The sequence below is a fragment of the Vidua macroura genome, chromosome 3 (genome assembly GCF_024509145.1).
Source record: "Vidua macroura isolate BioBank_ID:100142 chromosome 3, ASM2450914v1, whole genome shotgun sequence".
NCBI classification, from domain to species: Eukaryota; Metazoa; Chordata; class Aves; order Passeriformes; family Viduidae; genus Vidua; species Vidua macroura.
The window spans coordinates 28024566-28039826 of record NC_071573.1 but is presented as its reverse complement, the minus strand read 5'-3'; the positions used below and the strand labels follow the sequence as shown (position 1 = coordinate 28039826).

The window sequence follows — 15261 nt, the reverse complement described above, 5'->3', positions numbered from 1 at the left end:
TCCCTTTTTTCTTTCTTAAAGACAAGAGATAGATTTTTGTATAGTCTCATAAAAAAGCATCATGTTTCAAATAACATTCTAGGAAAGCTTTAGAAGTATCTTACCAAGTCTTTACTCTGGTTTTGTTTGCTTTTATGCTAGTTTTTTTGTTTGTGTTTTTTTTTTTCTCTTTGTTTGCAATTTCATGCTGACAGCAAAGAGATTTCTTTTGCTATTTTTACAAATATTTCATTTTTCCTCAGGTCTCAGAGGACAGACACACAGCTCCACTTGTGTTTTTTTCCTAAATGCCACCATCATGTACACACAACTACATTATTAGATTCTGTAAGCATCGTTTTTTCCTTATGGGTCATAAAGTACCAGCAGTTCCACCATGTAGTTGGTAAAACTGCAGCCAAAGTAACACTTTCTGAACAAAACAGTGCTTATAGAGGAGGTAGAGCAGCACCTACAGCATTAAATGACCACTTATTTTGAACAATTTTACAAAAAAATGTTAAATATATGGCTACATGCAATTAAAGGAACAGTGAAAAAAATCTTAAAATGAAACCATACTTATTCCCAGCAATGCATACTTGCACAAACCACCTGTTTCAAGGACATTTGTAGAAAGATTTAGAGGAGACTTTAATTATCATAAAGTTGATTCTCGCACTTCTTTCTCTAACAAATTGTGAAAATAGATGTGGCTAAAGTTCCCAAGCACTATTCTGACTGGTAATATACAAATATGCGTGCGAATTATTAGGTGGGAAGAAACCATGAAGACAGCATTGGCTATGTACACAGCTCTTGGTTAATAAATTCTGTGGTAAAAACAAGATTCCAGCTATTGCACATAAACTGTTTCAGTCTAGCGAGCAATCATGTGAGACTGTAATAAGGAATCTAATTCAGTTTCAGCTGCAAAGCAGAATCAATAAAAACTAAAATTCAGTCCTCAAAAATTCCCTGGGTTTTTTGGTTTTGCTTTTAAAATGATGGAATGCATTCTTATTCACACTGAAAAAGATCTCTATTCAAGTATGTAAATTTCATAGATATGTTGAAGTGACAGGAATGCCAGTACTCCTTTCACATTATTTACTGAAACACAAAACGTACTATACCTAACATAGCAACATTTCAATGCTATAAAATTTCTTTCAATTGCTTTCTTTCTTCCAATTGCTAAGTGAAACTGCAGCAAGAGAGTGCAGGAATTTCTTTTCAACAGGTCACCCAGAGACACTGCTGAGTTTCCATTCTTAGAGATTCCCAGAAGCCAGCTGGACCACAGCCTGAGCAGCTTGCTCTGACATAACCTGCTGTAGGACAGTGCATGAGGTGATATCCAGACATCCCTTCCCATCTCAGCTGTCCTGTAAATCTATTCCTCTATTAGCAAAATACTGCAGACATTGTTTTTCTGCATTTTCTGTTTTTTACATATATTAATTCTTCTTGGTGGAATGCAAGAATCCAGCCTGGGTTTTCAGGAGGTCTGATATGTCTCAGTCTTTTGGCAAAAATGCAGTGGCAGCTTAAAGACTAAAATATGCCCATATTTAAAAAAAAAAAAAAATCAAAACCCCAACTCATTTCCAAGTTTAAAATGAGAACTTTCTGAATGCCAAGTAGTGCATCTACATGTGCTATCAATTTTTCCTGATAAATTCTATGGGTCCAGTAACAAAGACCCCTATTTATTTTCTATGTAAAAGAAGAGGCAAAAAGTGAACAAGCTATTCCTCAGGAAAAAATAGTACAAGATAATGTGAGGTTTCTTTTTTTTTAAATTTCCTGTTGGTGGACAAAAACCTACTCCAGCTCTGAAAGCAAAAACCCTCCTATGAGAACTCACTAAAATTTGTCTTCACAAACCTCACTAACAAATATGTTTTTAACATCAAAACAAAAAGAACCAAGCTCCTCACAAATAAAAGCAAACCACCAAACCCAGTGTGGACTTCAATTTCTAGTTACCTTTTTTTTGCCTGCTATTTATTTACCGTGCTGGTTTGGTACCACAATTTTACATGTGCCATTTCCTGCTTCCCCAGCTGTCAGCTGCTTTTATAAAGTATACAGAATCTTTAGTGACACACTCTTAATACCGAAAGATATCAGTTAGACAACCACATGGAGAATCTTCTGAGATTTTCTTCCCATTTCCATAGGACTGGCCACGTCCCGTGGAACACGCCAAGGCACCGTGCCCATCTTACCGCTTTGGAAAAATCCAAGCAGCCCACTCCGCGCTCAAAGGTGCCGAGGCCGATCACCTGCAGCGTTGTCAGGCTCACCGAGTCCCACACTCTAACATGGGGCTGCAGGGGCTGCGTGGAAAAGCAATGGCACAAACGGGTCACAGCAGGCAAAGCACCACGGGCCGGCGCCGCACTCTGTGAGGCAGCTGCTGCCTGAATTGCTAATGCAGAGTAAATGCAGGGTGACTTGTGCTTGTGATGTTGCTGGGCACCATCCTCAAAGTCTAAAGGGGAGAGTCAAGGCAATGGTGTTCCTTATGTCTGGGCTACCAACGTGGCAGCAGTGCCATTGAGGCAGCAAAGTGGCATTTGGTAGTTGTGAAAATACTTTAACCAATTCAAGGACGTGAACAAATAATGGAAGAGTCATCTTGCATTTCAGACCTCAGACTAGCACTATTATGCAACAACTGAAACTAATGATCAAGTCTGGGCTGATATATATAAATTAGGAAAAAAAGAAAAGAAACAAACCCTGGTGCACTGAGCCTCTTCACCACCACCAACCACTCAATGAAAATGTCCATGGTTATAATTCATACAACTACTATCCCACACTAGCTTAGAAACAATCACAAATTAACTTGGCTTGAGGACAGTATTCACCACTGAAAGTGACAAATCTTTGCACTGATGATACAACAAACCAACCAGCTCTAACAAGATTCAGAAAATGCTCAGTGGAAATAATGCATAACCCCCCCCCATATAAACTTCTTACAAAATATAAAAAAATTAAGTTGAATATCTGAAAAGTTATATTAAACAGGCTTCTACACTTTATAGCATCTGTCTTTCTTCCCCCTCTCTGTCTATAACTTCACGAAAATAATCCAATTATTCAAATTCTGACAGAATTATGCTAAGAGGTGTAGAGCAGCACTTAAATATACTTGCTCTCAAATGAGCAAGTTTATAGGAAAGTTTGGCATACTTTCCATGAATTCTCAAAGCTGGTTTCCTCTTCCATGAAGCCTTACGATTATACTGACCCATAGAACTGGGGATTTGCTCTCCCTTGGGAGAACAGAAATACAACAGAAATGATGTGGCCTTATAAATCAAGTACAAGCTTCATGTTTGCTTGCAGATATGGGACTTTATGAGCTTCTGCTCTTTTTAATGTATGGTTGAGTGTTTCATTGTTACTGTCTTTTGCTAGAGATACAGGCTGTTACCTGAGAAACTCAAAATATCTCAGTAATGCAGTGCTTAATATAAACTGCAGACAGAAGGTGATGATTAAAAAACCCCAAAACACTTTTTCCTGATTTTCAAAACAAGACACTACTGCTCAACAGCTCTATTACTTACCCTTCCATCTTTATCCACTCCAGCTAACTGTCCTGTTGCAATTCTAATTTTGTCTGGATGAACTGCAAGACTAAGACAGACAGAAATATGACTTGCTTTTGCTGTCATACGTCTTCAAAATTGAGAGGTGTTTTGTAATTTTTTTATTTTTTTTCTCAACAAAAGCCCATGAAGACACTTATGATCCTAAATCCCACTTCTAAGGAGACAACTTGAACGTTTCTCATCAGATATTTCATTCCGCACTGTATTGACTGCTTGCTGACACATGACCAAGAGTGCTAGTAGAGTCATCTCCACATGTGCCCTGACACATCTCAGGTTTGCACTGCACTGGGAGTCCACTGTAACAAAATCTACATTGTCCCATAATGAACATCCTACACATAGTTATGTGCCATATTTATAAACACTATGGTGTATTTTATGCCTAAACCTAGAGATGTCATGAACCCAAGGGAAAAAAGGCAGAAAAGTTGGCTGAGGGCTTGCCTGTGCACCCAGGAGTCAGGGATTACCACCACTTGAAATGAGTTACTGATGTAATTGTACTAATGAAGTGTGGTGCACGACTAGTGGAAGTAAAATGTGCCCTTGCTCATCACATTTTGCTTTGAAGCTCATGTGGAAAAACAGATTTTAGAGAATACATCCTCTCAGTTCTTGGGATGTTTTAATCTATATTCTTAATTGCTTTCTCTGTAAAACTGCAACAGTGAAGAAAGCCATTGAAAGAATAAAGGGGGCCAGGGCAAACCTGAAGAGATCATAATGACAGACACCAAAAAAATTTACAGTTCAGTTCAATTTTCTGAATGAAAGTGAAGAACACAAACTGGCAGCATTCCTCCCACAGGAAGCAATTACACAGACAAGAGAAAAGAGCTTTAGATGTCAAATTTTCTCCAGTCAGGTACTGTACAGTAGAGAGTTTATGTTCACCATTACATTTTGTGCACTACTCTTCACACTGACCTAGCAAATTCTGTAACTGCCTGACACAATGACAATGGCTTCAATTTTCCTTCTCTAGTTTATTTTTTTTTTTTCAAACATCTTTCTGAGTTTCCTGACTCTCTTTATACTTGGATCGTGCATCTTTTACAAAATGAGAGTATGACTGCTCATTTTTTGACACAGTTTTCTAGTTCTCCTTTAAGATTGCACTTTTTCCATACTGCCTGTAAACAACTGATTTATAGTCAGGCTAACAACAATTTTTAATTTCTGGGACAACTATTTGGAATAATTAATGCAAAGATCCTTTCTTCAACCTGGCACTCTTAGATTGTATACCTATTCCCTTGTTTTACATTTAAACCAGACATCCTAAGCTAGCATGGACTGCTCCTACATAATTTGTTTGTGCTGTGTTTACTACAGTGAAATCTACTGCGGTTGGTAAAACAGGAAATAACTACAACTATGGTGACATTAATTACTTTGTACATATAGCAGGAGAGGAAAAGAAATATTTCTGCATTATTACCCACACACTTACATGCAAATGTTGTATACTAACCATTTAACACAGTCTGTGTGACCCAAGTAGTGCCGCTGGGTTCTCTCCTCATAGTTAAATAGTACCACCACTGAGGCTATGAAATAGACAATTTCTCCAGTAGGAAGGAGGTAAACATTGGCTCGACAGTCTCTTCCACGATACCCATATCTGTATTTTTTTTTCAGTCAAGGATTTCATAATCACTGAAAACCAGAAAAAACCCAACCAACTTTTTTTTATTTTGTTCCCTTAAAGAATTCCTGGGGGGCCTCTCATATCAGCCAATGCTCTTTAAGTTTTCCCTCTGGAACTACAGCATGATTTCACTAATACAATTTAAAAAGAAATTTAAAAAAACCCCATACATCTGCACTTCATGAACACAAATTCCTCAAGAAATGATGATGACTGATGTTAAAAATAAAATACGGTAGAAGTAAAGCAAAGGCAGTATTGTAAAATTTTTCATGTGAAATTTCATTAGGTAACAGCAGGACTCGCTATTCTAATTTAACATTTTTTTTACAGCAGCAGAGCTGTGTATCAGCAGGTTGGGCAGCAGAGTGTTGCTTTCATTTGGCCTTTTAAAACAATTCCTAATGCCCTATAGAAAAAAGCAAGCTTCTGCACAGTAGCTGCCAAGTTCAAGAAATATTTCTTTACACTGTTTTAAGAGTATTCTTTAAACAAACCAAACTTAAAAGGAATTTACACAGTGAAAAATATTCTATCCAAATCTACCCAAAATATGTAAAAGGCATGTTTTCTGTAGGAATATGCACAGATCCTAATGACATTCAGAAGTTTTACACACTGTGGACGAGCTTTGGTTGGCACTGATCAAATGTTATTACAACTCGTTATTTCTTTGGAACAGGTGCAGTTCTCCTCCTCTAGACTATTAATGTGACTGCCTGCCTATATTTCAGTTCCCTGGGTCACCAGGAACAATTAACATCATAACTCAGACTTTAACATCTAACTGTGTAGCCCCAAAAATATTATTTTCCTGTTATGTCATGCACTTTAGAAAGCTTTCCACTTCACTGCCAAGTAATACACCTGCAACAGCAAGAAAAAGATGGGAAACACATTAAGCAACTTTAGCTAAAGGATTCCAGCTTCAGGTTCTGGTTAATAAGGTAAATAAAAGGAAGTGAAAGGCCCATGTGGAGAAAGCTGGATAGATGAAGATGGCCCTTTCTCATAAATGAAGGCAGGTGCAGTAGTTCAGGTTTGGGACTATCTAAACTGGTATCTCCTAATCTCTATTCTCCATGAAAAAGGGCCACATTTCTATCAAAAATAGCACAGGACCCCCAAAAACGCCCCACGACACTACCCCACTATCCTTCTTCTTCTGCAGTGCCACCAGACCAGAGGAACACTTGCAAAACTAAACACATGCTGTAGCTAAACAATAGTTCAAAGAGAGACACTGCATTCAGCTGTTAACTAAATCCCTTTGGAGTGTGGAAAACAAAACAGATCCATATCTTGCTCCCTTCCCTTTAGCAGGGAAGAACACAAAGGCCTGCTCTCTGAAGCAGAGATTATTCACTGGCTTGCTAAGCCAATGATATCCAGAGCAATGCTGGTAGAACACAATGCTGAGGGCAGAAAAAAAAGATGACTCTGCTTCTCCTCCATTACTATTTACTTCCCCACTCGATTTTCCTTTTTCTTCTTTTAAACACTGATGGAACTAAAAGAAACCCCCAGAATGGCCTTTTATAAAAAAATAACAAACCAAACAACTGAACTTTCAAAAGCAATGGGCTACAAACCAATGAAAATATTTTTTCTATCCTAAAGCATTAAGAAAGCTATTTTAAATACCTTCTCAGAGGAGAGAGGCAGATTTTGCTCATCTGCTGTACACAATAGGGAATGTATTGATAAGGATTTAGTAAGATTGACATCTTTGAACATTCATCCTAGAAGAGTATTAACGATTTACACAAACATGTCTTGCTAAAGCAGAAGTCTTCCATGCTTAGCCAAGCTAGAGCTAAATACCTTGGCACCCACTGCTGAGCTCTGACATTCGTGAGCTGTGAGAAAAAAAAAAAAATTACATTTTCTCAGTACCATCCTTTCTTTTATGCCTCCTACAAAATAAAGTACCAAAGAGTGACTGCATTTTCTATAAGCACATTTTTTACAAAAACGTAAAAGGAACCACCTGTTTTGTGGAACATTTTTTTTTGCTTTCTTCATTCTCCATCCCAGATTATCTTGAGTGAAAAAAAAAGGGGCTATTGTTCCACAGCATTTCTTTCCTGCTCCACACATGCAGAACAAAGCAGCACATACAGTGCAACACAGTTAATGCAATAATTGACTGTGTCTCTTCAGAAGAAGGGGTGACACAACTTTGACATTTGATTTCCACTGAATTTCAATGTTAATATTTCAGTGAAACTGACTATTAAACCTAGGAAATTGAGAGATAGTTGCCTTGATATTGTGATTATTTCTTACCAGTTACAAGGACTGTTTTGTCACAGCATTCAATATGTTTAAGTTTTGGGGGATTTTTGTTTGTTTGTTTGTTTTAACTGGCTAAAAATAGCTACTACCCTCCATGAAAAGTGATCTACCATATACCAGATTTCAGCAGTATATTTACCACTGTCTTCAATTATTCTTAGAAAGAAGAGCACTACTGCTAAAAATAATCTCATAAAATGGAGTCTGAAATACCCTCCTGAAACTGAGCTCCTATACACTGGGAGAAAGAATCTACAAAGTCACTGTCAAAAGCTGCACTGACTGTGACCTCTGAAGCTACTAAATAAGCCAATTTTGCTATTACTAGGAATGTCAGATATGCTTTAACCAGTTTTAAAGTGCAGTAGCAAAGATTGCAGTACAAAGCAGGGATACTCAAACTAAATTATTCAGCTTAAATGACATCACTCAGGAACCAGACACAGTCAAAAGCTCAGACTCCCCCAAGGCTTTACCTTGTCAAGCAGCTTTGGCATTTCTTCAAATGACAATAATCTGCAAGGTAGACAAAAGCAAAGTTTCCCTATTTGAATCTACAGTACAGAGTATCAGGAGCTGAATAAATTGAAAGGAAACATCTAAAAAGGAGATCCCTGTCACCTCCCAAATGAACCAATAAACCAAAAAAACCCACCCCAATAATCTGCCTGTTGTTTCCTTGCAGTTGGTCATAGTTGACCAGCATTTTCCAAAAGAGTAATAACAAAGGAAAACCCAATTTAAAAAATCATCCAGAAGGCAGGAGAATTATAAGAATTCAAAACAAAACCTATGAATGGAACTATTCAACACTCAGTAGAGCTTTCAGGTGACATCAGTAAAATACTGACATTAGTAAAATACTCAGTAAATCATTGTCCCCATGACCTTTTAATAAGGTGTACAGGGTTCAGTTTGCCATCATATTTGCAAGACACAGCTGCCTTGCAGATTTGTTCCCCTTGCTAAACCTAAGCATAAAGCAGAACGTCTGCTGCTGCTGCATTTTCCAAACTGAACAAATTCATAGAGACCAATATTTAGTCCTCATAAATTTTACTGCCTTTTCCTCATTTTCTTCACCTTTCCATCTAAAAGATACCCTGCACTCAAAAATATACTGGTCTGATTTGGGATGATGTTTCCCTTGACAGATTCCAAAACATATGGACAGTCTCTTTCAACTAGATTTATTTAACTTTCATTAGACCTCAGCAGCCAACTGGTTTAACCTGAACTTAAGGTTCTTGGACATTAAATGTGTCCACACTGGGATTTGCACCTACTTAACTGAGGGTGTGATTTCATGATCAGTTTTCATCAGTCCAAACAGCTCACTGATGCTGGAAAAGTCGAGCTGATGTTCCTCCACTATGCCAGTTCCAGTCCTTGCATGTTTGTGAGGCAAAACAAACTAACATACTGGTCCTGCTTGAAAATTAACTTCACAAAAAGAGGTTACATTTCAGCCAGATCACTGACTGACTCAATTCACTCCACAGTCATGAGTACCAGCATCAGCAACCAAGAGCTGTGATGGTTGGAAAATTTGGTATCACAGTTTTACAAAGCATGTATAAAAACTCTGTTTTCCTTCCAGTCAGACTTTAATCCGAAACTTTCTTCCTGACATATGACAGCGTATCATCAACATTGCTAAAAAAAATCTTCCTGCTTTCAGCAACGTCAGAGCATCAAACTTCAGATTACTACAACAACTCAAGAGCTGACTTGACATTTTATTTTACTGAAGTACGAAGAAAGTTACTTACACAATCACAGCTTACTGGGAAAATCTGCAGAGATGGGAGGGAGACAGGAAAACCCAAACATGTGCAAAAGCACATCTCTTAAAATGAACTTAATGGCTGATCTAGTAAACTTGGAGAATTTTCATCAGCGACACACCTACTCAGTTCTTCAGAATTTAGCGCATTTAATACAAACTAGGTTCCAAGAAATTAACTGTTTCACTTTGGAGCTGAAATACAGGAGCAATGCAAAGGGTGGCTGCTTCTCCAATCCTCACTCCATACGAAAGGACACAAACTCAACATCTTCCATAGCTGAAAACAAACTATTCCTGAAGCAAAGCCTACATTAATATAGTGGGAGGTAAAGGAGGACATTTTTCAAATTCTGTAACTTTCCAAAGATGCTTTCTTTTGCACTAAATATAAAATTAGTGTCAACAGCAAAACAAACAAAGAAAAAGTACAGTATTTCTGTACCTATGTAGTCTTCCATTTAAAGTTTTACTATACAGGAGTTACAAACCATTTCCATTGTTATATTAATTTGAACATTTTCTTTCACCTTTTAATTTTTACCTCTTAACAGAGAAAAGACAAGACTGGATTCCAAAAGGGAAAAATGCAAGACAAGACAAAAAGGGAACAGTGAGTAGTTATTGGTATTAAGGATACACCCACTCCAGTTTTAACTTTTCAGGAGGCAGCTCTGTCCTAATATCATCATAGTTTTCTACATCAGAAGGAATGAACATTGTGATTGGTCGGCCTCGCATGAACATCTTGATATATTCTCCCTCTGTTGAAACAAAAAGACACATTAATCATGTGGCAAGTTTACACAAAAGAAACCAGTAACAAGCACAGAGATGCGAATCACACTGGTTATATAACAATTATTTTTGAAATGTGAGCTTGGTAAAGGCCCAGATTTTTTTTTTTAATTGAACATTAAATGCACACAGAACAAGCGTTAGTTGAATTTGTGATAGAGCAGACTGAGCATGTAGCATTTTAGACATGCAAGTTAAGTTGTAAAGGCAAAATTCAAATTCAAATCTGAAACTGAATAAATAATTAGTCATAGCATTACAGGATGAGGTGTTTCAGGTTGAAAAGGACCTGAGGAGGTGTCTAAGTCCAACCTCTGCCTGATTCCAAAGAACATCCCTCCAAAGGTTCTGAAGTCTTTTTCAGATCCTCTGGAAGAATGGCGTGTTTGGACACAGCTCCTTCCTGTGGCTCATTTCGAACCCCAGGAATTGGACATCTTTGGGTCAACAAGAATGAAATTCTTGAGAGGCATGAACCTCTGCCTGGCCATGAGGCCAGATTATGTTCCTCAGGCTTTTGCCTAATCCAAATTTGAAAAACTCCTAGGATGGAGATGGCACAGCCTCTCCTAGCACCTGACAGCATCTCGGGGGCCTTTTCCATAGAGCTTGCTTCCTGCAGCCCCTCCGTTCCTACACTGCGTTTCTGCCAGAGACTCTTCTTTTCCATGGTTGCAGGACTTGGTATTTGTCTCTGCTTAATTAATGAGGCTCCCACAAGCCCATCTCCCCAGCACAGCCACTGGGCCCCCAGTCTGCTGTCACTGCAAACCTGAGAGTGCCTTATGTCACCTACCTCAGGCCATTGCTAGAGATCATGAGCAGGGCAGTGCTAGACCAGAATCCTGCAGACTCCATGTGTCACCTACTGGCCACCAGGTACAGTATGACCCATTAACCACAACCCTCCCAGGCCAACTCTCCAATTGGTTCTTTCCCCGCCCAGCTGCCCACCTTTCCAAATCCTAGCGGCCAAGCTAAGGCACGAGGACACCACAGGAAAAAGTGTCAAGAGCTTTGCAGATTAATATAATGAAGAATTATATATCATCACAAATGAACACAGCAACTTGTCTTATTATGCATTGTATCCTTAAGAATGGAAAAAAGCAATAGCTCAGAATGACTCCAGCTAATACTGCCTACAGCTGTGACAAGACACGTGTATATCATCTCTGTGGGACTCCGAGCACTTCACAAGCCTTTAGGAGTTCCTTTTCAAGGAATATGAGCTTGCCTACCACCAGGGAAAATTACAGTTCCATTTCAAAAAGCACTGATGACAAAGAGCCAAGTATTCCTCTAACTTTCCATCAATGAAGTAGTAACTTTTTATTGCTCTTCAACTTCATTAGTAATTAATATCCATTTATAGCGTATATCTTAACCAAAGTAATATAATATTCTGCTGTGAATTTGGAACACTGACACTTTTTTATGAGTGGGGGTTTGAAAATTGTAGCAGACACAATTCAACCAAAAATTTGGTTTGAACTCGGAGTTCAAACCAAAATTTGAATAGTTGAGTAGAATTGGAGTTGAGTAGAAGAATAGCTGTAAATTAGCAATATGATATTAAGAAATCTCTAATCACATTTGATGCAACAAACATTAAGATCTAAAATTAAGACTTTTAAACAATTACTTTAGTACTTCTTTAAGAAACATGAAACAGACTTCCCTACAATCCTCAAGGAATGCTTGGAAATATTTCTCCAATTAAGCATAAGATTAATACTCAGACTGCATGATTGTGCAATCTATGTTTGGCATTCCCTAAAACATCTGAAATTGAAATTATGAGAAACTCAGACTTATTTCCACAGAATCATAGCTTAACAGCTCAAGTCAAACTCGGATCCAAAAAGGCAAAATAAACCAGGTCAATAACCGTAATAATTGAACAATTTAAAACTAACACATATATAAAGGTTTCTTATTATTTAGCATATTAATACAATGAAAGTTGAGCCATAGAAGTCCAGTACAAAAGGAGCAAATATTAAAAAGATGAAAAACAGTTGTCTTGCTTCTTTCCAAGAAAAAACATGGATCCTTTGAACAAGAACCCCATGAGTCTCTCCACTGAGAACAGTAGAAAACCTGTCTCAAATAAAATAAAAAGGAACAAAGAAAATCACTCCCTGGTACCTAAATTAGACCCAACAATTATTTTATCACATGTGCATTGCTTAATTGCATTGCTAAGAAAAGCTAAAGATTTGAGCTGTCACTAGTTTGACATAAATGTTTAGATAATTATTCCAAACTGGTACCATGTCTCATTTATCCACCAATATATTTTTATAGTATGTATATTCAGAGATAAAATAACTCTGGCCAAACATACGAGTAATGTATTAACAATGACCTTTCTATTAAAATCTGGCACCGACAGTCTTATAAATTAAAGCCTGAGGGTATTTACAAAAGACCGCTCATTGTTAATCTACAAATTCTTGATTTAACACTGAGCTTGACACTTCTGGTTCCACAAGATCAGTGCAAAATGACATCACAACTTTAGGATCAAATTTCTCACTGTTGTTTAGAACAGAGGAGACAACCTGCAACTGAAATTTTTATGGATGGAGGCAGTTGCACCTGTTGGACTCTGCAGATGAGAGGCATGAAGAGTCCAAGAGGAATTCAGTCAAGCCTCTGGCAGAAGAGGCTCTCCTGGAGCTCAGGGAAAAGAATATCTAGAGGGCATTCAGATACAAATTAGCTCTCTGAAGTTTCCCATTAAAGAAAGAACTTTTTTTTTAACTTTATTAACTAGCTGTATTTACTCAAGATTACCTTTGAAGATACATATTTAAAACACTTGTTAGAAAGACACAGGCTAGGTAAAACTTGATTAAGCCTCTTCGTCAAGAGGCAGAAGGATTAGAAAAAGAGACAACCCATTGAAAGATTTTTTTTTTTGTCTGAGACTGTAAATTTCCTTTTGTTAGAACAACCTGTAGGGCAGATATAATATTAATGTAAAAATCTTTTGAAATACTAGAGGGGATGACAGCATATCAACACCATTCTCAAGCAGCAGTTAATTGCCTGAGGCCAAATTCTTGTATTTGCAAGTTAAGAAAATCAGTGATTTAACACTTTCATACTATACTTGTTCAACTGAATGATCAAGAGCATTAGACTACAATCCTTTCCTGCAGCCTCAGAATTTTCCAATACAATGCAGCATGTCTAGACTTTTATTTCCTTCTTTTGGGAAAAAAGAGCCTTGGTCATATTATGACAGATATGTATGTAAGGGATGACAACGGACAAAAAGTCAAAACTTCTAAAGAGAGTGGGTAAAAAGCTCACTAAATTCCAACCAACAAAAACTCCTAGACAATTCTGGTATCTACCAGCTTAAAAACACTAGGTATGCATGTAAAAATATTTTGTTCCATATAAAGAGATGTTCAGATCCCAGTATCCACTGAGCAGAAGCATCTGGGGAAGGTGAGGCTGGGGAATGTGTGTGGAAAGGGCCAGGAGGGCATATAATGAAGAATCCTTGGCACTTGCTATGTCTGCAATTGCAGGCATCCTATAAATCCTTTCAAATATGGATCAAACCAACCGAAAAGCACAGTTGAGGCCTTGCAGGTAGCACACCCAGGTGCTGTGGATTATCCACAGCATGCAATAAATAACAGCTCAGGGCCAGAATTGTTACAAAAGGTAGCACCAAGCGGCTGCAGCACCCTGGCTCCAGGGGCCAGCTCTTCAGGGGGAATAGCTGTAGCTGCTTTTTGTGCAGCTTTGAGCTCAAATTCACAGCCCTTACCAAACTCTGTTTGGCTCCACAATATTTCACCTCTGGAGCCTCAACAATCTCTTTACGCAAGTGCCAGGGAACACAGGATCAGCGCTCCTGATTTATACTCCCAGGACTGGCTCAGGCTTATTAGCCCCACTAGCAGCCCTCTGGGTGTGCTGGACCTAAGCAGACTCCAAGCAGGTCTTGGCTCTCTGTGGGTTCCTCAGAGGTTTGGGGAAATTATTAACTCAGCCCCAAAGACACAGAAGCACTTAATTTGACTAAAATGTGGCCCCAGTCAGCTGAAGTGACACAAAACACTGCTCAGAAGGAGAGACACCAAGAGAGAAGTCAGGATATGGTGAAGGCACATCTAAAGGTAGCCTTGAACACTGTTCAGGCATGTGGCTTTGCAAATTAATGCAAATTAATGTAATGAGCTAGAGGAACATCATGTCTTGGCTCGGCTCAGCCTAGTCCAGCCTGACAGATATCAAAAATGCCCCCCCCCCCCCCCCAGTGCACTCTCTCTGCTTGCATTGATGTTTTTTACTGTGCAGAGTACTGTTGCACCTGCTTCGGAGAGCAAAAGCCTTGGCTGTCACTGAGAAAGACACAAACACAGTGCTGATTTCAGAATAGCATCCAAAAGCTTCCTCCTACTACTAGTTGGGAACTTCTCAACTTCCAGGTGACAATAACACAAGGCCAGGTTGTTTTCTTTCTATGTGTGTGTGACAGCATGGCTGCTCACTTCAGCACAAGTCTGCCCATCTCCTGTCAGAAAGTGAATTGGGTGAGCATGAAAACAGCAATCCTCCAAGCCTTCATATTCTGAAAAAATAAAAACATCCAGCTATTTAACTCTCTTTTTGTATAATAAGGGTTTAGCCTGTCTCTACAGCACAACAAAACTTACCCTTTATGGTTATGGGTGCATGCAGTATTACAGAGGAGAACCTAAAAGGGTTTTGATGCATTAACACTTTCCACAAGGTCTCTATCTCCATTAGAATTACTTCTAATACATCCTGGGACTGCATATGTGTTATCAAAATAAGTGAGTGGTTCAATCTTCATACAATTAAGTGGCATGTTATAGCCCTTTCCCCTACCATTTAATTCTGGCAAGCAGATGTTTATAGCTAGAACACTGTCAGCAACTCCTGCATGAATAATTTAATTTTTTTTATACTACTCGAGCCTCAGGAACATCTAGGTCTTACTGTATTAAAATCTCAGCTTCCAACTCTATCAGTTTGGCCTCTCAGCTTTGTGTCTCAAGTGAAATTTCAGTGCTTCTATTTTCCTGTGTTAAGTTCATTAGTGCAAACACTAAGCCAAA

General features: G+C 38.4%; 1 protein-coding gene across 4 annotated transcripts in view; it reads right to left on the bottom strand.

Moving 5' to 3' along the window:
- The window catches only part of EML4 (EMAP like 4), a 146837-nt gene that overhangs the window by 26231 nt on the left and 105345 nt on the right, over positions 1-15261 (bottom strand). For all 4 annotated transcript variants that reach the window (XM_053973342.1, XM_053973341.1, XM_053973343.1 and 1 more), the window contains 4 exons: positions 9993-10116; positions 5092-5241; positions 3570-3639; positions 2214-2324 (listed from right to left, as the gene is read on the bottom strand). In XM_053973342.1, the coding sequence (XP_053829317.1) occupies positions 2214-2324; positions 3570-3639; positions 5092-5241; positions 9993-10116 (455 nt within the window). The remainder of the gene's footprint in view (positions 1-2213; positions 2325-3569; positions 3640-5091; positions 5242-9992; positions 10117-15261) is intronic.